Raw genomic sequence first — 24,372 nt, 5'->3', positions numbered from 1 at the left:
TTTCCAACATATGTCTTGCAAGTAGTTATCTACGATCATTCCCATAGTTGACCTTCCAGTTATACCTACTAGATTTATATACATAATATATTTTCTTAGTGAAATATATGAATATATTATAAACATTTAAAAGATTGCGAATAATGTTAATTTACATTTCATTAATTACATGCAACTCCATATGTAAATACATACGCAACTCCATGTGTAAATACATACACCCACCCTCCTACTCACCCACCTACACCAACCCATACACACACACACACACACACACACACACACACACACACACATACACATACACACATGCTTATAGAGATACCATACATTCAAAAGTTCTTGTATGCATTATTTGTCTAGCATTTTTCCGTAACAGTTTGATTTGGCACACAAAGACAGTGTAGGATATGCATTTTATGAATAAGCGTCTGTCGAATGTCTGAGTTTAGGTTTTTATTTCCTACGTATTTCGGAGCGAAAGCGCCATCTTCTGGGTGTCTAAGTTGGACTTAAGGTTTTTGTTATTGCTAGTGAAGCAGTCTGACTTGACAGAGATTGTATCGTTTCTTTTCATTTTCTCTTTCTACTTTTCTTTTCTTTCTCCCTCTTTCCTTCACTTTTCTTTCGTTTCCTTTTCTTTCTTTACCTTTCCTCTCCATCAATGTTCGATGCTTCTGGACTGAAATCCCTTGAGTTATTGGAACATATCTAGAGGGTGTTGTATTGAGGGTGGTTTTTGTTATGACTATTTGTACTCTGTTATTATCTGACATGTGTTACACGTGTTCGCAAACTGAATTTGACCCAGAGCTTCCAATCAATTTATTTGGAAAGACTAACAATATAGGTGCATCTCAGCAACAGTTTGAAACATGTTGTCAATATGTTGTCTGCACTGATCATGTTCTCGTTACCATAACGCAGGTGTTTTTAAGTAATTGTTTATAACAATGTAATGAATTCACACTAAAGGTGAAACTATCACTTGGGAATATGAACGTTAAGGAGGTCGCTGAGGTACCTTAAAAACATAATATAAGCTGTAATGATTCAGAAATATAGGATTTAGGTTAGAAATGTATCTTAAGGGGCCTAGACGTCATCAATACTAGGGTGATGGGCTACAAGGAAACTTTTGATATCGAACTGATATGCAAATTAATGAAATTGATCAGTAAGAAAGAAAAGCATCTATGTTCAGCGATTTCCTTCAGTTTGATGGATAACATTACATGGTTTGAGAGTGTCCCTAACTTTTAGCTCATTGTCTGTAAATAGATTGTAATACATGTGTGTATTACAAACATTTCAAACATGTGAAATAACATTACAGACTACAGCCTTTTACACCACTTGCTCACATCATTTTATGTTAGGCAACAACAAGCTGTAATTCAAGAGAATGTTGTACATTATGGCAAATCCCATTTTGCCAATGTGATGCTATATCTCACTGGCATTTACAGAATGTAAGAAAATCAAATCTTGAAAGCATGCCTTGTAATAGAATCTCCAATTGTCACCTAGTAGAGCACCACATAACATTCCACTGATACATTGAAAACAAATGCTGTATGCGTGCTGATATCTGAAAATTTTGCTCCAGTCGGCCGTTGTGGCCGAGAGGTTCTAGGTGCTTCAGTCTGGAACCAAGCTGCTGCTAGAGTCACAGGTTCGAATCCTGCCTTGGGCATGGATGTGTGTGATGTCCTTAGGCTACTTAGGTTTAAGTAGTTCTAAGTCTAGGGGACTGATGACCTCATATTCTATTCCCATAGTGCTTAGGGCCATTTGAGCTTTTTTTTTTTTTTGTCGATAACTCGCCTCTACAGACCTGTGTGTAAAGTAGTGACAAAATAGTAGCACGTACTTGTGTTGTAATTTCGTAAGTAATTTGGTCATCACAGAACGGCCTCTTTCAGGCAATCTACTCACATGTCGGGAAAAAGACTGTCACTTCTGAGTTCCACAAGGAGGTATTATTCAAATGGTGGCTACTTTATAATTAGAGGTTATGAAGTGTGAAACAACACAGGACTTCCACATATTTTTCAACGCACAATCGTTACAATAATAATAAAATCAGTTATGAGTCAACAGGAATAGATATAGCCTATTTCTATTAGTTTTTTGAGCGAAATTGGTAAATATTGTGAACAGTGCACGTGTTCAGATTACAAATTGTGATCCACGAGGGCATTACACTCATTTTAGACATATGATATACCGATAGGGATCAGCTTCTTTACAGTCATTTATGACTTTCGAGAGCATTCCTCATTGTTATTTTGTGACTCCAGAGTAGGTACAAAAGAACTACCAACTATCTGCATCTAAACTTTAACCAGCTATACCACTCCATGTAACAGAATGTTCTAGAAGATTTTATCATACCTCTTCCTTCCAATATATCAAGAAACAAATACCACGTGCATGCTGACAACGAGCATATTACATATACATATATTGTTACAATGGAGCAGGGGGCCAGTGATCAAAGCTGCTTGCTCAGACCTGTTTAAAGTTTAATCTTCGTTGATCCATTATGTCATCAAGAAAAAAAAAGTTTAAAGTTTGGTCACCTGTACTGGAGTAAGTCCATATCCCACAGACTATCAATCGCAAGAGAGGGTTTCTATGTTGGTCTTTCATAAGCAGTTTGAGACATTGTTTTTCAGCTGAAACACATCCAAGCAGTGTATGACTACAGATACATTTTGTTTTTATACCATGACTTTGAGGTGTGTGTCAGGTGCTACACAGACATTGACACATTGCGATCCATTGGCTCTCACAGAAAGCTGGACATCACATGGTGTAAACTATGCTGCTCCCACAACACACAAGATGGTAGAAATAAAACACACAGCCAATGTTTCTTTTTGAGAAAAATGTGGAAGACATCACAATATATGGAAACTGCAAGAGGATGAGGCATTGTGGAGCATTTCCAAGCAGCTGTCTGAAGGTGATGACCTATACATCTAATCTCACCTTCCACAGTGAAAGGGTAACAGATGTCTTGGTGTACCATTTTGAAGAGAGCAAGTGCATTGCTTCCCAAATTTTCAGTCATGTACTTGATCACTGTTCCAGCTCTGACCATTCCTGGAAGGTGCTATTCACAACACATGCAGTAGAACCCCCCAGGAGGTCCACAACTCTTTTGTGGATATGTGCATAGCAAGCACGGGACCCCGAGCTAATGTGGCCCTCCTTCCTTTCCGGGCTGCATACCTTCCTTTACCGCATCCTTCCCTATCCCCGATCTTCGCCCCCCCTCCCCTCACCTCTGGCTCTTTCCTTCCCTTTCTCCCCCTCTGGGAGTATGGTTTGTGCCTACATCCGGAGACGGACGCTCGTAAATGTAACGCATTCTTCGCCTTCTCTGCTTGTATGTCTTCATCCTTCCTTTGTCCTCTCTTCCTTAACTCTTCTCTTTACCCTTTTCTCCGCTGCGGCGTTTGAGACCTCTCTTCTTTCCTTTCCCTTTCTTTGTTTTTCCCTTTCTCTTTCTTCCTCCCTGTGCGTGTCTGAGGGCCGACCCACGAATTTTCGTGCGTAGCCAGTGACGGGGTAACGCGTAATTCCCCGCCCCGGGTAGACAGGTAGGACACGTACGTACCCGTGGTAACGGCCAGGCCCAGGGAGGGGTGGTCACCCGAGCTGATACCTTCCGAAAGTGCCGATTGGTCCCTCCATCCGTTTGCCAGGAGGTGTGACCTGAGGTGTGAACAATCACCTAAGGCGGGAGTGCCCTCAGAGAGGGCCCCCACAAGGGAGGAGCGCGCCATCAGAGACACCGGTAATCATGGGGATTCTTCCGCAATGGTATCCTCACCTTCCACTATGTCTGCTCACAAGCGTAAGTTCACTGAGTCTCAGCCACAGACAGTTCTTCCATCGTTGCCACAGTTCCTTGTTGTTTCTCGGTCTGACGAAGGTCACGACTTCTCCACGGTCAACGCAATTGCAGGCCCTGTAAAGTCTTGTTCCAGATTATGGAATGGCACCTTGTTGTTAGAAACAGTCAGTGCCCTCCAGGCACAAAAATTGCTGCGTACTTCACTGCTCCACAACCTTCCCTGTCCGGGTTGAAGTGCACCGCACTTTAAATTCCTCACGTGGAGTCGTTTATACACGCTCCCTCGACGGATTGTCTGACGAAGAAATTCAGCACTACCTGTCTGACCAGGGCGTAACGGCTGTTCATAGAGTTATGAAAAGGGTTGACATGAACATCATTCCAACCCGCACTGTCTTCTTGACATTTGACAAAGTTCAACTCTCATCGAAAATCAAAGCAGGCTATGAGATAATTTCCGTTCGCCCTTACGTCCCAAACCCTACGCGTTGCTATCGGTGTCAGCGGTTCAATCACACCAGCCAGTCCTGTTCCAATCCGGCCAAATGTGTTACGTGTGGCAAGGATGCCCATGAGGGTGCTTGTCCACCTCCATCCCCTCGTTGCATCAACTGTATGGGTGACCATGCTGCTTCCTCTCGAAATTGCCCCATTTTTAAAGACGAAAAGCTCATCCAGGAAATCAGAGTGAAGGAAAAGGTGTCGACCTTTGCTGCTCGAAAATTATTCGCCAGTAGACAGCCCACCGTGCTTCAGACAGGAAAATACAGCACTGTCCTTGCTTCTCCACGGCCAACAAAGGAGGCGGCCACGCGGACTTGCGACCTCACCTTTAGTGCCACGGTCGTCAGTTCGGCCAGCGCAAAGATCGGCCGTTCAACCTCACCACTTTCGCCTGCCCACTCTATGGCTCACCCTTCATCGGGTTCTGCTAAATCTCGAGCCCAAAAGTCAGACACCAAGACTTCGAAAAAAGAGCATACTCGTGAAGATTTTTTACGTGCCCCAACTTCACAACCATCGGTTCCTCCTTCATCTAAACATCATGTTTCCAAGAAGGCTAATAAGAAACCCAGTTCATCTCCTTCTCCGCCGTGTCTCATCTACAGCACCACCTGGCGGAAAGTCAATTTTTCTCCTAATAATTTAAGACTGCTTGACATGTTCCAACTTAAAATAGTCCATTGTTGAATAATGCGGTTCACTGTGTAGGCAAGCACTATATTATTATTCGTGCAAAATTTTGTTGTTTTTTTTTTAAATTTTAATATTGAATGAGATAATGATAACTAAACATGCAAAAACGCAAATTAGTGGAAACTGAAACTAAAGATTTCCATGTAATTTTCTTCTCAATGATCTCCATAATCTTGTTGATTCCGAGTGTAATTTCCATCTTCTTTAGTTTTCTTTGTTATTCTGACTTCAGTGTTTCCAGCTTCAGCAACATGTTACTTTTCCACTCGTAGCAGCTCACTTTTCATGTTGTCCCCAGTTTAGACCCCGTCTGTTCATGATTTTTAATTTGATTGTTATTCCATCACTAAAACGTATCATGGTGTCCATCATACCAATCGTAAAACTGACATGCCAAGAAAAACAGTTTTTGGCAAATATTCCCATATGCATTTACTGAAGCTTTCATTCGGACTCTGTGTTTTTCTATGCAAACATTTTTACAGGAGCTTAGAATCTGAAACGTGTCTATATATTGGCTTTAATTCTACCATAATAGTTTCTGACATGGTATGAGAATGTGTACGTCTTTTTCCGTTTGCCTCACATCTCCTGCTATGAAGTGTTTCCTTTTGAGTAGACGCCATGCTGTGGCTGTTCATCAGTGATATTCTGTGGAACAGAATTTCGATCATCTTGCACCATTTTATATAGTCAAACGCTTTTTGCAAGTCGACAGATAGCATTAAAGTATCTTGAATTTTCTTATGCTTTGCTTCTATTATCATCTGCAACGTCGGAACTGCCTCTCTGTTGCTTTTACCATTCCTAAAGCCAAACTGCCTGTCTCATACGTTTCCAGTCTCATACTGCACACACAAACGTGAATAGTAATTCTGTTGCCACATCCCCTAATGATTTTAGAAATTCCGATGGAATGTTACTACCCCTTATGCCTTATTTTATTTTAAGTCTTCCAAAGCTTCTTTAAATTACGATTCTAATACAGGATGCCCTATTTCTTCGCTGTCGACAGCTGCTTTTCTTTTCTATCACGTCATCAGACAAGTCATTCCCCTCATAGAAGCCTCAAATATACTCCTTTAACCTTTCCAATCTCTCATTTGCATTTAATAGTGGAATTCCCAGTGCACTAGCAATGTCATCGCCCTTGGTTTTAATTTCACAGAAGACTGCGTTAATTGTTCTATGTGCTGAGACAGTCCTTCCGTCAATTATGTCGTTTTCAATTGGTTCACATTTTTCCTGCAGCCATTCCACCTCAGCTTCTCTGCAACTCCTGTTTATTTCATTCATAAGTGACTTGAATTTTTGTTTCTCTGAATTTCCTACAACATTTTTGTACATCCTTCTTTCGTCGATCACCTGAGGCATTTCTTTTGTTACTCATAGTTTCTTCTCAATTACCTTCCCTGAACTTAACGCTTTCTTTCCTATTTCTGCGGTTGTCCTTTTATTAGAGATGTCCATTCCTCTTCAACTGAACTGCCTACTGAGCTACTCATCATCGGATTGTCTATAGCCTCAGAGAACTTCTAGGCAGCTCTTCATTCCTTAGTACTTCCATGTCACGCTTCTTTGTGCACTTTTTCTTCCTGACTAGTTTCTTAAGCTTCAGCCTGCTATTCATTACTAGGAAATTGAGCTGAATCTACAGGTGAAATTGGGTAGGTCTTACAATCAAATATCTGATTTCGGAATATCTCCCTGATCTTGATGTAATCTAACTGGTATCTTCACCTATGATTTGGGCTTTTCCAAGTACTCCTCCTCTTGTCATTCTTGAACAGAGTATTCGCTATTACTCGCCGAAATTAATTATAGAATTCAATTAGTCTTTCTCCTATTTCATTCCTACTACCTAGTCCATATTAGATACTAGATTTTCATCTCCCTTTACCCTTTCAGTATTCTCATAACCTTTATCTATCTCTTCGTCTTCTGCTTTCCATGTCGCCATATACTCTTGTGTTGTGGTTTGCTTACGATTCTGATGAGAACAACCCTGTCACTGAACTCTTCCCAATAGCACACTATGTGCCCTATCTTCCTGTCCATAATTAATTCCACTTTCGTTGTATCAGCTTCTGCTGCGGTTGGTATTATCTTGTACTCGCCTGACCAGAAACGTTTGTCTTCTTTCCATTTCAGGCCATTTACCTCCACTATATCTAGATAACCCCTAGCATTTTCCTTTTCAGATTGTCTAATTTTCAAACCACGTTCGAACTTCTGAAATCCACGCCTCTACTTGTAGAATATTATCCTTCTGTTGGTTACGCATGGGCACCATGCCTTTGCCAATCCACTCTCAGAGATCCGGATGTGTGCTAGTCCGGTAAAGTTTGCCAATGGAGAGATGATCATCACACTTTTTCCAATTATGGGCCAAATGTCTTGTGGGTACACATTATGTATCTTTAATTCGGTGGTTTTAGTTGCCTTGTGCATTCTCACGCCGATGATCATTGCTGATTCTTTTACCTTTTAGGGACGGTTTTTCCACCCCAGGGGAAGAGAGTGCCCTGAACCTTCGTCCGTTCCTCCGTCGCTGGTGGTATACCACTGCATAACGGAGAATTCTTAAAGAAGAGCTAGATGCATTTAAGGTATTTCTTATCATAAAAATGCCTTAGTCATTGTGAATTCTAATCAGTTTTGTGGGCAAGAAACAAGAACTGGCAAAGAGAGTAACTATTGACAGTAAGAAGTGACAGTATAATGGGACACGCCTTAAGGAATCGTGGAATCCCATCCATGACAGTAGAATAAGGTGTAAAGCAGGGGAGGTGAAGAATTCGGGTCGCGAACCATCCCCTTGCGCGAGAGCCATTGCTGTTAGCGTGGCTTCACATTCTCCCCACCGCGCTGTGCGAACGCGATGAGGAGGAAGAGGGGAAAATGGCGAAAGCTCTTCATTGAAATAGGCAGTGAAGTCGCGCTGTGTGCGACTTGATTTTATATTTCACATTTCTCAACAGCATTGATCACAAGAAAAATAAATTTTCAGATTATTTAATTATTTTTGGCATCATGAGGACATAATACAATTTTTATCAGGTACAGACTGCTAGCATAGCGACAGACGCAGACAATTTCACGGATTTTTGCACTCAGATTACCACGTTATCGTGACTCATTTGATTTCATAATGGAAAAAACTTTTCCACACACATATATTGATCGAAATATTTTACCGGTTTCAGCCTCATGTCGGGATATGGAAACTCTTCCTGAGGAAGGACAGTTTTAACGTAAAAGAATGTTTCTTGTAAACGGAAATTAGACCGAAAGTCAATCAGTTCCGTCTACACATGCACAAGGGCGCAAACGGTCTCGGAAACAGCTCGAAGACAAATTTAACATTGGTAGTGTCCTGATAACGTTTAAAAAACTATCATAGTCATCGTCTCAAGTCCACAATGTATTCTTCGAACCTCATGTTCTTTTTAACGCAAGTGAGCCTAGCGAACCATTAGTCAGAATGTGTCCCTTCTACAATGCGATTTTCCGTTTAAATGTATCCCGATCAGATCACAAATAAGTTGTTTCCCGCCTTACAAAGTCTTGCAATGGGCAGGGTGCAGTGAAACCTGTTTAAATTGTGGCGTCTGGTACCCATTCCCGTTGTCCTAATTTTCGTTTCTGCCCTCCTTATTCCTTCATAAATTCAACGATGATGGGTTTGAAATCCAAAAATTGTTCCAGGCATGGCCCCTGATGTAACCAACGTACTTTGCAGTAATATATAAAGTCTCTACACTCTTCGTTCAATTTCATCGAAAACTGTCGCAACTGGAAGTGAAATAATGCGGGGGATTTGAGAATATACGAATTTCTTCACATGCTCCATGCTTGCAAGTTTAGCGCGAAGATCTAATTGACGAACAGAACAAGCACTCTGTTTCTCGATCGTAATTTTTTTGTCCTTTCATTGTCAACTAAAACATTAAATTGTTCCTGCATGGTATGGTAATGCCGCCTTATAACAAATTTGCGGTCCACGTCGATTGTGCGATTGTATTGTAGATACTGACAGTTCTCATCCCTCTCTTCTGTCATTCCCGTTCAGTTTTAAAGGCTTATCGTGACAGATCGCTAGACTATCTCTTTTTATGCAAACAGCTACTGCCCGCATCTCGTGGTCGTGCGGTAGCGTTCTCGCTTCCCACGCCCGGGTTCCCGGGTTCGATTCCCGGCGGGGTCAGGGATTTTCTCTGCCTCGTGATGGCTGGGTGTTGTGTGTGATGTCCTTAGGTTAGTTAGGTTTAAGTAGTTCTAAGTTCTAGGGGACTGACGACCATAGATGTTAAGTCCCATAGTGCTCAGAGCCATTTGAACCATTTGAACCAAACAGCTACTGGACCTACTTTGAACATCTTTAACACCACAAACAAATAGCGTAGCGTAAACAGTGTTGACACTACGACTTTGTCGATCTTAAGAGAGTACTGCCGGTGTGGCCGAGCGGTTATAGGCGCTTCAGTCACAGGTCGCAGGTTCGAATCCTGCCTCGGGCATGGATGTGTGTGATGTCTTTAGGTTAGTTAGGTTTAAGTAGTTATAAGTTCTAGGGGGCTGATGACCTCAGATGTTAAGTCCCATAATGCTCAGAACCACGGGTTCCCAGGTAGATGCCGTGTTTCTGGACTTCAGCAACGCGTTAGATACAGTTCCCCACAGTCGTTAAATGAACAGAGTAAGAGCACATGGACTATCAGATCAATTGTGTGATTGGATTGAAGGGTTCCTAGATAACAGAACGCAGCATGTCATTCTCAATGGAGAGTAGTCTTCCGAAGTGAGAGTGATTTCAGGTGTGCTGCATGGGAGTGTCCAAGAACCGTTGCTATTCACAATATACATAAATGACCTTTTGGATAACATCGGAAGTTCACTGAGGCTTTTTGCGGATGATGCTGTAGTATATCGAGAGGCTGTAACAATGGAAAATTGTACTGAAATGCAGGAGGATCTGCAACGAATTGACGCATGGTGCAGGGAATGGCAATTGAATCTCAATGTAGACAAGTGTAATGGGCTGCGAATATATAGAAAGGAATATCATTTATCATTTAGCTACAATATAGCAGGTCAGCAACTGGAAGCGGTTAATTCCATAAATTATCTGGGAGTAGGCATTAGGAATGATTTAAAATTGAATGACCATATAAAATTAATCGTCGGTAAAGCAGATGCCAGACTGAGATTCATTGGAAGAATCCTAAAGAAATGCAATCCGAAAACAAAGGAAGTAGGTTACAGTACACTTGTTCGCCCACTGCTTGAATACTGCTCACCGGTGTGGGATCCGTACCAGATAGGGTTGATAGAAGAGATAGATAAGATCCAACGGAGAGCAGCGCGCTTCGTTACAGGATCATTTAGTAGTCGCGAAAGCGTTACGGAGATGATAGATAAAATCCAGTGGAAGACTTTGCAGGAGAGACGTTCAGTAGCTCGGTACGGGCTTTTGTTGAAGTTTCGAGAACATACCTTCACCGAGGAGTCAAGCAGTATATTACTCCCTGCTACGTACGTCTCGAGAAGAGACCATGAGGATAAAATCAGAGAGATTAGAGCCCACACAGAAGCATACCGACAATCCTTATTTCCACGAACAATACGAGACTGGAATAGAAATGACAAACGATAGAGGTACTCAAAGTACCCTCCACCACACACCGTCAGGTGGCTTGAGGAGTATGGATGTAGATGTAGATTTGAACCAAGAGTACAGCCGACCGAAAAATGCCACACCGCAATGTCGCGCTGTACCGGGTACTTACAAGGAGGACTGTGCAGAGCTGAGACAGACCGAGCGTCGGCCCGCACGATGCCCGCACAGCCGTCTCACGTGTTGTTTGGCGCGCCGTGGCCGGCCCTGCTGCAGAGGGTAAAAACTGTAGGGAAGACAGAGATCGGAATACATCCAACCAATTAACTAAGGACGAAGGATGCAAGTGCTCCTCTGAGATGAAGGTGTTGACACAAGCGATGAAATCGTGGCGGGGCACATCGAGTAACTAAAAAAAGAAGTATTTTATTTCGTAATAATTGGTAGAACATGCGAAAGAAATTGGTAAACAAATCGTACAAAAAGAATGAATAATTCAATGAAGCCTCTGATACCACAGTCATGATTAGAAACTTTGTGGCAGATTAAAACAATATGTAGTGCTGAAACTGGGACCCAAAAATTTGCCTTTCGTGTGCAGATTCTCTACTGACAGAGGTAACGAGGCGCGACTCACGAACCCCCCTCCCCCCCTCTAAGCTTTGCTTCGGCCAGTACATGTCTCCTACTCTCCAAACTTCTCAGAAGTTCTCCTGCCTGTTTTGCTTGACCAGCACTTCTGAAAGACTGGACGTTAAGAAATAGAATTTGACAGTTTTAACGTGTCAGGAAGTTTCAAACCAGCGCACACTCCACTGTAGAGCTACAATTCATTCTGGGAGCATTCGTGATTGGTTATATTGACCATACACGAAGCTTTAGAGGAGAAAAACAAGTAAAGACACTAATTTGGATAAGAAAACCTTACTCGATAATTTTTCAAAGGCTTGAGCTTGACATCAATGTTTCCACAATAATTTAGACAAAGTATAACATTATGATACAGCAAAATTATTTTGGGTATTAGGCAGCGTCGTTACGAAACAATAAGACAACCAAAGTACCTACTTCTCGCTGCGCATGAGTCTAACAACAGACAAAAGACGAAAAGCATATCTTCCCGTTGCTCCCTTATGTTATATGAGAGGCGTAGAGACTGTGTGTGCGATGCAGGCCATGTGCTTCACAGCAGAGGAATCAAACCAATATTCCATAGCAGTCGCAACATCAGAAATTTGTTGAGGCCCACGATGCTCTCCACAATGCAAGTTTCCACAAACTTCGATGTGAATGCGGCGAAGTGTATATCGATGAAACCAGGAGACCGATTAGCAATGGAGTGTCGACGCATGAACGCTACGTGCGACTGGGGCAAGACAACGAATCAGATATAGTTGAACATCTCGAGGCCTCTGATCGATCTGTTAATTTTCATGTGCTAGCTCGACAGTCGTTTATGCAGGTGCGAAAAACTGGAGACACTATTGAAATAACAGCATTTACGGGGAGGATGGGTACGAGTTAATGACGGCCTGGCTGCTAGCGATCCCAGTCCATCAGGCCGCATGCATTCGCCTGCCAGTAGCTCCACATGGGGCGGCCACAACACCATCACCAAGCGGCCGTAAGACAACTGCCGTGCAGCATCTACGTCTCGCTGTAGGAAAACACTTTCCTTGGGTACAAGCTGCCGATTAGTTGGTGTCTACCAGTCACCAGACAGAGTAACACAGGCAGTAGCCTACTACGCAGCCACCCATCCGTAGCAAACTTTACTTCGAACTGTCCAGTGGTATCGCACAATGTGGCTTCTGTAGCCACCTGACAACAGAAATAAGACACTAAATAGTGTTTCATAATGACACAGCCTGATACCCTAAATGTTTCTATTCACATTGGCACTGCCCGTGGAAGCATACGAACTTCTACTTACATTACAACTTTGTTCAGAACTATCCACTTATATTCTCCGTCAACGTGAGTGGTTACTCTCAGACAGCAGGTGGAAACAAAAGAAGGGGAGAGTATATAAAGCGCGTCGGAGGACAATGAAAACAGTGCAGCCGTTGTCGCAATGTGCAAACGGAGCAGTTTATCTGACATTCAAATGGGCATGATCATTCCGAAACGAGTAAGTCTGTGAACCGTTCGCGTGCCGCAGTGGTAAAAGTGTACTGTCCTGGTAAAATTGCGGTATCCGAAACTGGAGCCGAGGAAATTGTGCCTTACGGGCCATAGATGACACGGGTGAAAGACGGCTTCGCAGATGTGTACGAGCTAGTGGATGTGCATCTGTTGAGCAATTGACCGCCCTGATGAACCAAGGGGCTATCAACAGTGACTCCCCAACAACGGTTCAGCAACCGTTGCTGCGTATGAGCCTCTGCAGCAGGCGTCTGGTTCATGCAGCACGGTGAATCCTGTTCATTGGCGATGAAGGCAGAAATTTCCACTCCAATAAGGCAAATGGACGTCCAATGAGTGACGACAGGTGGCCTTTGCAGATGAATCGTGTTTTATGCTCCATATGACTCAACACAAACACCCTGCAACAATTTTCGGGCCGGCCAGGGTGGCCGAGCGGTTCTAGGCGCTACAGTCTGGAACCGCGCGACCGCTGCGGTAGCAGGTTCGAATCCTGCCTCGGGCGTAGATGTGTGTGATGTCCTTAGGTTAGTTAGGTTTACGTAGTTCTAAGTTCTAGGGGGCTGATGACCTCAGAAGTTAAGTCCGATAGTGCTCAGAGCCATTTGAACCATTTGAACAATTGTTGGAAGGATCCAGGCTCGAAGAAGGAGCGTTGTGGTCTGAGAAATGTTTTCGTGCCATTCCCTGGGGGATGTCATCATTCTGTAAGGCACAATGTACCAAACTAAGTGTCCATCTATCCTTGGGACCACGTCCACCACTACATGCAGTTTGCTTTCCCTCGGCACGATGGCCTCTACTGCTAGGGCAATCCAACGTATCACACAGCTCGCGGCATACCAGGACGAGTTTGCGATACTCGCATGGCCACCAAACCTCCGGATGGAAACCAATTCGAGAATCTGTGGGACCACATCGATCCAGATGTTCGCGCCATGAATCCTCAGCCGAGAAATCTATCGCAACTTACTACGGCACTGGAATCGATAAGGCTCCACATCGGTGTCGGTACGGTCGGCTGGAGTGGCCCTTGCGGTTCTAGGCGCTACAGTCTGGAACAGCGCTACAGCTGCGGTCGCCGGTTCGAATCCTGCCTCGTGCATGGATGTGTGTGATGTCCTTAGGTTAGTTAGGTTTAAGTAGTTCTAAGTTCTAGGAGACTGATGACCACAGCAGTCAAGTCCCATAGTGCTCAGAGCCATTTGAACCAACCCTGTTGGTACATTTCAGTACCTCACTGGCTCTCTACCTGAACGTCTCGCGGCGGTGCACGCTACAAACGGTCTTGATTCAGGCTTTGACAGATGGTCACATTAATGTGACTGAACAGTGAAGAAGTCTGTTCTAATGTTTGGAGTCACAATAGTGCAATTGTTTGTACCATTCGAGAAGAACCTAATGGTCTCTGAACTGTTGCTTACAGTGGCGTATTCTTGTACTATGGTGTGTTATATCCACAAGTGTCTAATACGAAGATATTACATTTCACATGTAGCCCTCTTGACGACTTGTTTCAGGAACAGTACTTCTGGTGCTCACCATGCTGGCTAGCGGCTGCCTGGCCTACAACATACTGGTGTTGGCTCCAGCACCGTCCTACAGCCACCAGCAGCCTTTCCGGTACCTCACAAAAGCTCTGCTTCGGAGGGGCCACCAGGTCACGTTCTTCACAGCAAACCCACTCAACGTAAGTCTGTTAACCGACTCTTTCTACCTTTAAAGATAAAGAGAATATAAACACAAAATATGTCGGAATTTCTTTTGACCATGTGTGATTAATTATCCTAATTTCGTCTTTGATAGAGCCTTCAAATGTATAAGGTCCTCTTTAAAATAACAGTCTTCTCACAATTTTTCTTGCGAGCGGCAAATTTTAAAAGTTTCTCTTTTATTCGTTGTGACATACCGTGAATTTGGTAAGTTTCTTTTCCACCACATACATTTTACCATTTCCTTTCTATTTAACTTTTAAAATCTGTCTAGTACTGAACTGGATATTTACACTGCCGGAAAAAACGGTACACTCTCAAGGACTGTGTTCAACGGGACCATGGTGTAATATGTGCGTACTGAGACGTTGTTGTGTTAGTGATTCATTTTTCACAGATATCAGCGATCACATATTGCTCAGGAGGACTGTCTATTGGCCTTCTGTTTTGACTTTGCAAGCAGTAATCCTGCTGATTTTGGAGGTAAACAGTGTTTGGAACATAGCATTCATTCTAGTGTAAAACGATGCCCCACTGACGAGTAAGACCTCCTGTTGAACAGCTTCAGCTCTCTGAATGGGATCGCACAGTGTATGCGGGAAGCTGGATGGACGTACTGATGGATTACTGCATATGTTAGGCACAGTGCATCGGTGGCGGATCCCAGTATTCAACATTCGTCTGTGTAACGTTCCCACATCTGTAGACCAGGTTCTGGATGTCCACAAAGTGCTGACTCATATCGAGATCAGCGCAGTATACGACCATTGGTTGCCGACCGAACAACAGCTAAGGTAGAAGTCTGGTCACGTGGAGAACCCACTAGTTCATCAGGGACCATTGGGAACCTTCTGCTTGCAGCAAAACTAAAATCCGATCAGGCTATCACTGACACCACGACGCCGCCAATCCTGACTACTCTGGTGCCGTGAAAGAGTTGACTGGGGCTCCGTTGTCCTCAGTGATGAGAGTAGGTTCCGTCTGCATGCGAGTGATGGACGTACACGTGTACGGCGTAGACCTGGTGGCATGCATATTCTACAAAGTACTCACGCACAACAGGTCTGATACCAGACTTCAGGGCATAGGGGGCCATCAGTTACAACTCTCGGTCACATTTGGTGTTTCAGCAGGGCAAAGTAACCAGTACCAGCTGTATTGCACAGTCTGTAATCCCCCTGTAGTTGTCATTTCTTCGGCAGGAAGGCGGTGTGCTTTTACAGCGGGACATTGCACAGCCACATATAGTTTCTGCGACATAACATGGTCTTCCTGGTGTAGAACAACTTCTCTGGCCAGCAAGATCCCCAGATCTCTAGCCAATTGAACACGTATGAAACGTGATGAAACGGGAACTTACTCGTTCGACAGGGCCTGTAGGAACCACTGCTGAATTGCAACAAATGTCGCAGAATGCTTATAAGTGTCCATTGTAGGGAGCCGTCCGGCACCTTTATGATCGTTTGTTTGAGAGGATACACCCTGCCTCCAGAGGGGGGGGGGGGGTACATTGTGTACTGATGCGACTGTTTGTGCACTCTTTACTGTGACATTTGATTTTTATTTGGTCTAAATTTATCATATATTCCTAGAATGATGAATTTAGTGTCATCTCAGTTGCCAATAAAATGACTTTTTCCTTGAGGGTGTTGCATTTTTTTTCCGGCAGTGTAGCATATATATATCAGATGTGAGGGCAGGGATGTACCAGCCAATGACAGAGTTACGATAGTTTATTGTATTGTTCATTACAGATACTTCCACAGTCTTCCACTTTGGCGGCCAGGCTAATGAGCTGTTTCGTCTTGGCATTAGAATTTTTCCTGATTGTATCAATGTTTCTGTCTCTTCGTGATACATATCTTTACATCTGTACACTGGACTCGTATTCGGGAGGACAGAGGTTCAGCATCCAGATTTTCCGTACGTCGATTTGCAGTACGATTTTGGCACATATAATGTGCTCGAACGTTATGAAATACCTAAAAGAAAACGCTCCATTGACTAATAACCAGCATTGATTCAGAAAACATCGTTCTTGTGAGACACATCTGGCTCTTTATTCATACAAAGTAATGAGAGCTACCAACAGGAGATCTTAACCTAATTCCATATTTCTAGATTTACAGAAGGATTTTAGTACCGTTCCTCACAAGTAGCTTCTACTCAAATTGTGAGCGTCTGGCTTCGTGATTACAGTCAGTGGTAATTAACGGGAAGTCATGTGGTGAAAACGCAATGATATCTGGGGTTTCCCTTGGGAGTGTTATAGGCGCTCCGCTGTTCTTAATCTATGCAAATGACTTAAGAGACAGTTTGAGCAGGCCTCTTAGATTCTTTGCAGATGTTAGCGTCTAGTGAAGACATTAAAACATCAAAACTAATTGCAAAGTTATTTAGACAAAATATCTGTATGGCAGAAAAGTGGCTATTGGCCCTGAACTAAAAAAGATGTGAGGATCTCCATGTGCCTACCTAAAATATTCGTTAAATTTAGGTTACACAATAAATAACACTAATTTGAAATTTGTAGATTCAACCAAATACCTAGCGATTACAATTGCAAACGCATTAAAGTGAAACTATCACATAAAATTTGTTGTAGGGAATGCGAACCGAGGGTGTGTTTTATTAGCGGAACACGTTGGGGATGCAACAAATTTACTAAAGAGACTGCCTACACAACGCTTTTCCCCTCTTCTGGAGTATTTCTGCGCTGTATGGGATCCTTACCCAATACGGCTGACAAAGGACACTGAAAAACTTCAAATAAGGGGGGTTCGTTTTGTATTACCGCGAAATAGAGGAGAGAATGTCACAAATATGATAAGCGAGTTGGGGTAGCATTCATTAAAATACAAGTGTTCTTCGTTGCGGCAAAATCTTTTCGTCTTCTCACGAAATGCGGGAACATTTCGTTTGACTGCCACCTACATAGAGAAAAGTGACCAGCGTAAGAAAATAAGAGAAATCAGAGGTCGCACTGGAATATTTAGGTGCTTGTTTTCGAGAGTGGAGAAAAATATTCTGAAAGGGTTTCTGTGAACTCTCTGGCATACACGTAAGCGTGAATTGTAGAGTAATCTTGTAGTTATTGTTATACTCCAATGCGTCACTGAGCTCATGCTCCTACGATAATGAGGACGTCGTCAACGGGTGTTTAAACGTTAATTTTCCTTCTTTTTCCTTTCAGTATGCCAAAGATTTGGGGAGAGTGGGGGGGGGGGGGGGGGGCGATCTCAGAACTGTAACGTCCGTCCGGAGATGATCCCAAATATTCTCTATGAATTTCAGGCCGGAAGATTTTACGGGCTTCTCTACATGATTACTCTGTTGCTACTGAAGACATTAGTCGAGCAGACAAACCCTGCCATTTGTGATCGAGCTTCGGCGTCATACTGAAAAATTACACTCTGTTGCACCAGCGTAAGAGAGCATCATGGACGTCATCTGTACAGTACTGCAGCCACAGTTGTACATGTAGTTACAAGAGGGACTGTGAGAAGCAGCATCCTCTTCATCCTGACCCTTCAAAAAAATGTTCAAATGTGTGTGAAATCTTATGGGACTTAAACTGCTAAGGTCATCAGTCCCCTAAGCTTACACACTACGTAACCTAAATTATCCTAAGGACCGAGGGAGGACTCGAACCTCCGCAGGGACCAGCTTCCTGCCCCTTCGATCTCCCCGCTTCCACGTACTGCTTAATCCGCAGGTATTCGTTTCAATGGTTGTTTAATGTTGTGCTTGCTAAATCACAACAAATCTGTCTCAACCCAAGCTAAACCGAGAATTTGTGGAGAGAGATGTGTGCCTGACAATACAGTACTTGTGTCGTACAAGGTAAATACATGAAAAACATTGTAATGAAGGTAACAAAACGCTTATTTTTGCGATACAGTCAGTGTTCTGCGTATCGTCTTCAGTCCTTTAAGGCTGGTACGTTAGTCTACGGGAGAAGATAAACTTCCCCCTGCAAATGTTACCTCGCTTGAATAGGCAAGGGAAGTGTGTGACATCAAAAGCACAGAACCGCACAAAAATGTGCTTCGAATGTCAGTCGCTCATCCCAAAAACAGTGGTGTGGTCCACTCGCATACAAAACTGCACTTTTCATCAGGAGAGACATTTAATCGATCTACTGTTCAATATCTAAGAGAAGAGTTTTGATAGTGTGAAGAAACATAATATCAATATAACTGGACCAAAAACACATGACTTTTGCTAGTCAACACAATCTATTATTATATTGCAATTTGATTTATTTCGGATGCATTTATGGTACATCATGAGTCTGCTATAGGAATTGAAGCCAGGATGTAGTAGTACCCTGTAGTATACTGATCCTCGACATTTTGACCAGGATGGTTCGTACTGACTTCCAATTGAACGTTCCTGTTGCTCTGGCGGTGAAAGCCTGCTAGTGCTGGATGAGCCAACTCCAAGTACAAGCTCTTCGTATCTTCATGCATTTTTGCGTCGTCTCGATTGTATTTATGGATGATTAAGCTATATAACATTAGTGAATTACATAGCATATACTCCTATTACGTTTCTTATTAGCAGGTCGCAACATTGCATCTAACATTTTGACAACATTCAAGAGTTTAATTTGCCTCCTGATACCGTTAAACTCTCTTTTCACTCTGAACCACAAGCGAACACTCAAACAGTCTCCTACTGCAGCCACGCAACGCACACGAGTAAAGTACCTGCTAGTTCAGATACAGCATGGCACCGTCAAATAGCGCACTACGCATGGGACTGGTTCGTGACACTATTTCTGGGATGAGCGATTTATATTCTGAGTACATTTTAGTAAGGTTCTTAGCGTTCGAGCTTAGGCACTTCCATAGTGATACTGCAGTTCATGTGGAGGACGCAGTTGGACCTTAACGAATCGGAAAAGAAATTAGTGTTTTGTAAGTTTTACTAACATAAGTAGTTTGTCCCGACGCAGTGATAAGCGAGGCGGCAGTTCTGGATCAGATATTGCTGTCTCACATGGAATGATACCGTACACGACACGGATATTTAGACTTAGGCAAACAACGTTCACAACTTAGTGAGCTCACAACGATCAGCGATCTACAATTCATACTCAAGGTTATTCATACACTACTGGCCATTAAAAATGCTACAGCCGGCCGGATTAGCCGAGCGGTTCTAGGCGCTACAGTCTGGAACCGCGTGACCGCTACGGTCGCAGGTTCGTATCCTGCCTCGGGCATGGATGTGTGTGATGTCCTTAGGTTAGTTAGGTTTAAGTAGTTCTAAGTTCTAGGGGACTGATGACCTGAGATGTTAAGTCCCATAAAATAAATAAATAAAAAAAATGCTACACCAAGAAGAAATGCAGATGATAAACGGGTATTCATTGGACAAATATATTATACTAGAACTGACATGTGATCACATTTTCACGCAATATGACTGCATAGATCCTGAGAAATCACTACCCAGAACAACCACCTCTGGCCGTAATAAAGGCCTTGATCCGCCTGGGCATTGAGTCAAGCAGAGCTTGGATGACGTGTACAGGTACAGCTGCCCATGCAGCTTTAACACGATTCCACAGTTCATCAGTAGTAGTGACTGGCGTATTGTGACGAGCCAGTTGCTCGGCCACCATTGACCAGACGTTTTCAACTGGTGAGAGATCTGGAGAATGTGCTGGCCAGGGCTGCAGTCGAACATTTTCTGTATCCAGAAAGGCCCGTACAAGACCTGCAACATGCGGTCGTGCATTATCCTGCTGAAATGTAGGGTTTCGCAGGGATCGAATGAAGGGTAGAGCCACGGGTCGTAACACATCTGAAATGTAACGTCCACTATTCAAAGTGCCGTCAATGCGAACAAGAGGTGACCGAGACGTGTAACCAATGGCACCCCATACCATCACGCCGTTTGATACGCCAGTAGGGCGATGACGAATACACGCTTCCAATGTGCGTTCACCGCGATGTCGCCAAACACGGAGGCGACCATCATGATGCTGTAAACAGAACCTGGATTCACCCAAAAAAATGACGTTTTGCCATTCGTGCACCCAGGTTTGTCGTTGAGTACACCAACGCAGGCGCTTCTGTCTGTGATGCAGCGTCAAGGGTAACCGCAGCCATGGTCTCAGGGCTGATAGTGCATGCTGCTGCAAACGTCGTCGAACTGTTCGTGCAGATGATTGTTGCCTTGCAAACGTCCGTCATCTCTTGACTCAGGGATCGAGACGTGGCTGCACGATCCGTTTCAGCCATGCGGACAAGATGCCTGTCCTCTGGACTGCTAGTGATACGAGGCCGTTGGGATCCAGCACGGCGTTCCGTATTACCCTGCTGAACCCACCGATTCCATATTCTGCTAACAGTCATTGGATCTCAACCAACGCGAGCAGCAATGTCGCGATACGATAAACCGCAATTGCGATAGGCTACAATCCGACCTTTATCAAAGTCGGAAACGTGATGGTAGACATTTCTCCTCCTTACACGAGGCATCACAACAACGTTTCACCAGGCAACGCCGGTCAACTACTGTTTGTGTATGAGAAATCGGTTGGAAACTTTCCTCATGTCAGCACGTTGTTGATGTGGTCACCGGCGCCAACCTTGTGTGAATGCTCTGAAAAGCTAATCATTTGCATATCAGAGCACCTTCTTCCTGTCGGTTAAATTTTGCGTCTGTAGCACGTCATCTTCGTGGTGTAGCAATTTTAATGGCCATTAGTGTACATGTTCCGCTAGTACATTTTTATACAATACTATCTGTACCCGACGGCCTGCCGTTGGTGGCCGAGCGGTTCTAGGCGCTTCAGTCCGGAACCGCGCTGCTGCTACGGTCGCAGGTTCGAATCCTGCCTCGGGCATGGATGTGTGTGATGTTCTTATGTTAGTTAAGTTTAAGTAGTTCTAAGTTCTAGGGGACTGATGACCTCAGATGTTAAGTCCCATAGTGCTCAGAGCCATTTTTTTTTTTTTTTGTACCCGACGACGCGGTGCTGGGGCTCAGTCTGCTTAAGTGGAAAGGAAAGCAAATACAAAACACTGGCTCCTAATATGCACGGGAATTTGATATACGTTCTAATTTCCTGCTCCCTGCCTCTGCCGATCTCCCCGTCCCCATCTTTAGTCTATCTCCTGTTTCCGTCTCTCTATCCATCACCTCCTCCCCTTCTCTCTGTCCATCTTCTCCTCCCCCTTCATTTTCCATCTTTTTCTGCTCCCGTCCTCTGGCCATTTTCTCCTGTCCATTTCCTCCTACGCTCTCTCCATCTCCTCTTCCTCCACGCTCTGACATCGAGCCTTGTTTGTTGTTATTCCAAGTTCAGATTCTGTAGTATTATTCTGTCATAAGCCGACAAGCCATAAACACAACACCTCGTTTTCTTTGAAAACCGTCTGTGAAGAACAGAACAAAACAGAACATTACTGTGTATACAATTTACGTTTAAAAATATATATGAAAATGTAATTAAGTCCCATACTTCTTGACCAGAGCCTAGGGGAACGATGCGGGAGACCCGCAATGCCGTAACAGACAAGGTCTTAACGGAGGTGGTTTGCCGTTTCCTTCTTCTGATAGTAATGGGGATCAATGCTGATGATGAACACGGCACAACAACACCCAGTCATCTTGAGGCAGGTGAAAATTCCTGACCCCGACGGGAATCGAACTCGGGGACCCCGTGCTCGGGAAGCGAGAACGCTACCGCGAGACCACGAGCTGCAGACAAAAACATACATAATGAGAAAAATATTTTATGGGAGAAAAATTTATCTAAGGGGTTTAAATGCTCCAAATTGCACATTTTTACAGTGGAGCAATCACTCTTTCGCAGTTGATTTTGCCAGATTCTTTTATTTTCTATTTTGGGTAGGTAGGCTGTGTCTGTCTGATTAAAGTTTTTTGTGCATTAATTTGAATGGAGTCAGGCAAGAACTTTTCGAGATTTTTGCATACAACTTTTTCTATTATGTGTACACAAATTTGAAAGTTTTTAGCAAAAATTTCGTAATCTTCTTGACCTACTGATTTCAAAAAGTACTTGACTGCTATTTTACACGTTATTCTAATAAACATTTGGACGAATGTGGGCTACATATTTATAATTTTGCAGTAGAGAAAAGTTCACTTCACATTTATGTTTCTTTAATATTCTGTATTTGTCCAAACGTAAAATTTCAAGTCAATTGGCAGACTACTTTTCTAGTTCTGTGAGCACAAATATACGTAGCCTCAGACTATATATATTAAGAATATCACTAAAAACTGTGATGTTCACTAATTAGTCCGGATCGCTCACATACTAGTTTCATTACGCAGCCACACATCTGCCGGCATGGCACTCCGATAGAGACTGCCAAAACGGATCTATTTCTGTTCGTGACAATCCAACAACGGACAAAGGGAATCGGCTGTTAATACGTTTTCTTATTTCACAAAAGTCATACTGATAGTACTTTAATAAGTAAGAGGGACGTTAAATAAGAAATCCAACACATTTTTTTCTTTAAGCATGTTGGAATTCTTCAGCATTCCTATAGACCATATTATTCCCCACTTTTTTGGCTACAAAACCACGTTTTCAACATGATTTCTGTTCAGTGCGATGGCCTTAATGCCACCTTACTGGCAGGGCGTGTGTACCTGAATGGTGCCACTCTACTGGTCGACGTCGGAGCCGACGTCTCGCTGCATCGATAGCCTCCCCATCATCTATGTATCGCTTCCAGCGGAGTGTATCCTTCCTTAGGCCAAACGTAGGAAAATCGGAAGGTGCTGGAGCCGGACTGTAGGCTGGATGAGGAACAACACTCCAGTGAAGCTTTGTGAACTTCTCTCTGGTGCGGAGACTTGTGTGAGGCCTTGCCTTGTCATGGACAAGAACAAGTTCGTTTGCATTTTTGTGGCGACGAACATGCTTAAGTCCTTTCTTCGTTTCCTGAGAATAGCACAATACACTTCGGAGTTGATCGTTGCCCCGTGGTTGAGGATATCAAACAGGATACCCCCTTTAGACTCCCAGAGGACAGCTGCCATGACGTTGCCGCCTGAAGATGTGACTTTGAACTTTTTCTTTGGAGGAGGGTTGGTGGGACGCCACTCCATGGATTGTCGTTTTATTTCCGGTTCGCGGTGATGAACCCATGTTTCGTCGCCTGTGACGATGTCCGACAAAAAATTGTCACGATCAGCCTCGTAACGAGCATTAATTTCCACACAGATAATCCCTCGCTGCTCTTCAGGGTCTTCTGTCAGGCGGCAAGCAACCCCACAGACACGCTTTTCAGTACCCCAACGTGGGCGCGTGTGCCAGTGTTACCACGAGAGGTCCAGTTGTGCAGCGGGATGTTTGTGATCAGTTGATCACCTCGACTGAGTGTGTCCACACGTTGCGACATCGCAGCAGCCGCTGCTGTGTGCGGCCGGCCAGCACGCGGGAGATCGGACATGTTTGCGTGACATTCTTGAGATGATGACAGACGTCTCGCCCAAGACTCATCCTGCTTCTGTACACTGTCAATTCTCCATAGACATTCCGCAAGTGCCTACGATGTTCTGATTTTCCGCCAAATGAATGCTTGTAACGCCCCTCCAAGGCAGACGCCATTTTGAAGGCTACGTATAGCACCGGCACCTATCGGAACTTCATGAAACTATAGAGGCTGAAGGCATAATATTCTACGTTGTCCCACATCAAATTCCGCATTTTTCAACCAAAATTGCCTCAAAAACAAAAGTGTGTTTCATTAAGTACTGAACGCCCTCGTACATCCTAATGAGTTCATTGAAGAGAAACGTTTTACACACGCAGATTCTTACTGACGTCTTATTCA

At 43.7% G+C, this 24,372-nt stretch overlaps 1 protein-coding gene across 1 annotated transcript in view; it reads left to right on the top strand.

The window, feature by feature from the left end:
* The window catches only part of LOC126234742 (UDP-glucosyltransferase 2-like), an 81,291-nt gene that overhangs the window by 2,581 nt on the left and 54,338 nt on the right, over window positions 1–24,372 (top strand). Inside the window, exon 2 of the mRNA XM_049943488.1 lies at window positions 14,348–14,517. Within this exon, the coding sequence (XP_049799445.1) occupies window positions 14,348–14,517 (170 nt within the window). The remainder of the gene's footprint in view (window positions 1–14,347; window positions 14,518–24,372) is intronic.

Source organism: Schistocerca nitens, chromosome 2 (assembly GCF_023898315.1).
Source record: "Schistocerca nitens isolate TAMUIC-IGC-003100 chromosome 2, iqSchNite1.1, whole genome shotgun sequence".
NCBI classification, from domain to species: domain Eukaryota; kingdom Metazoa; phylum Arthropoda; class Insecta; order Orthoptera; family Acrididae; genus Schistocerca; species Schistocerca nitens.
This window is presented reverse-complemented; position numbering and strand designations above follow the sequence as displayed.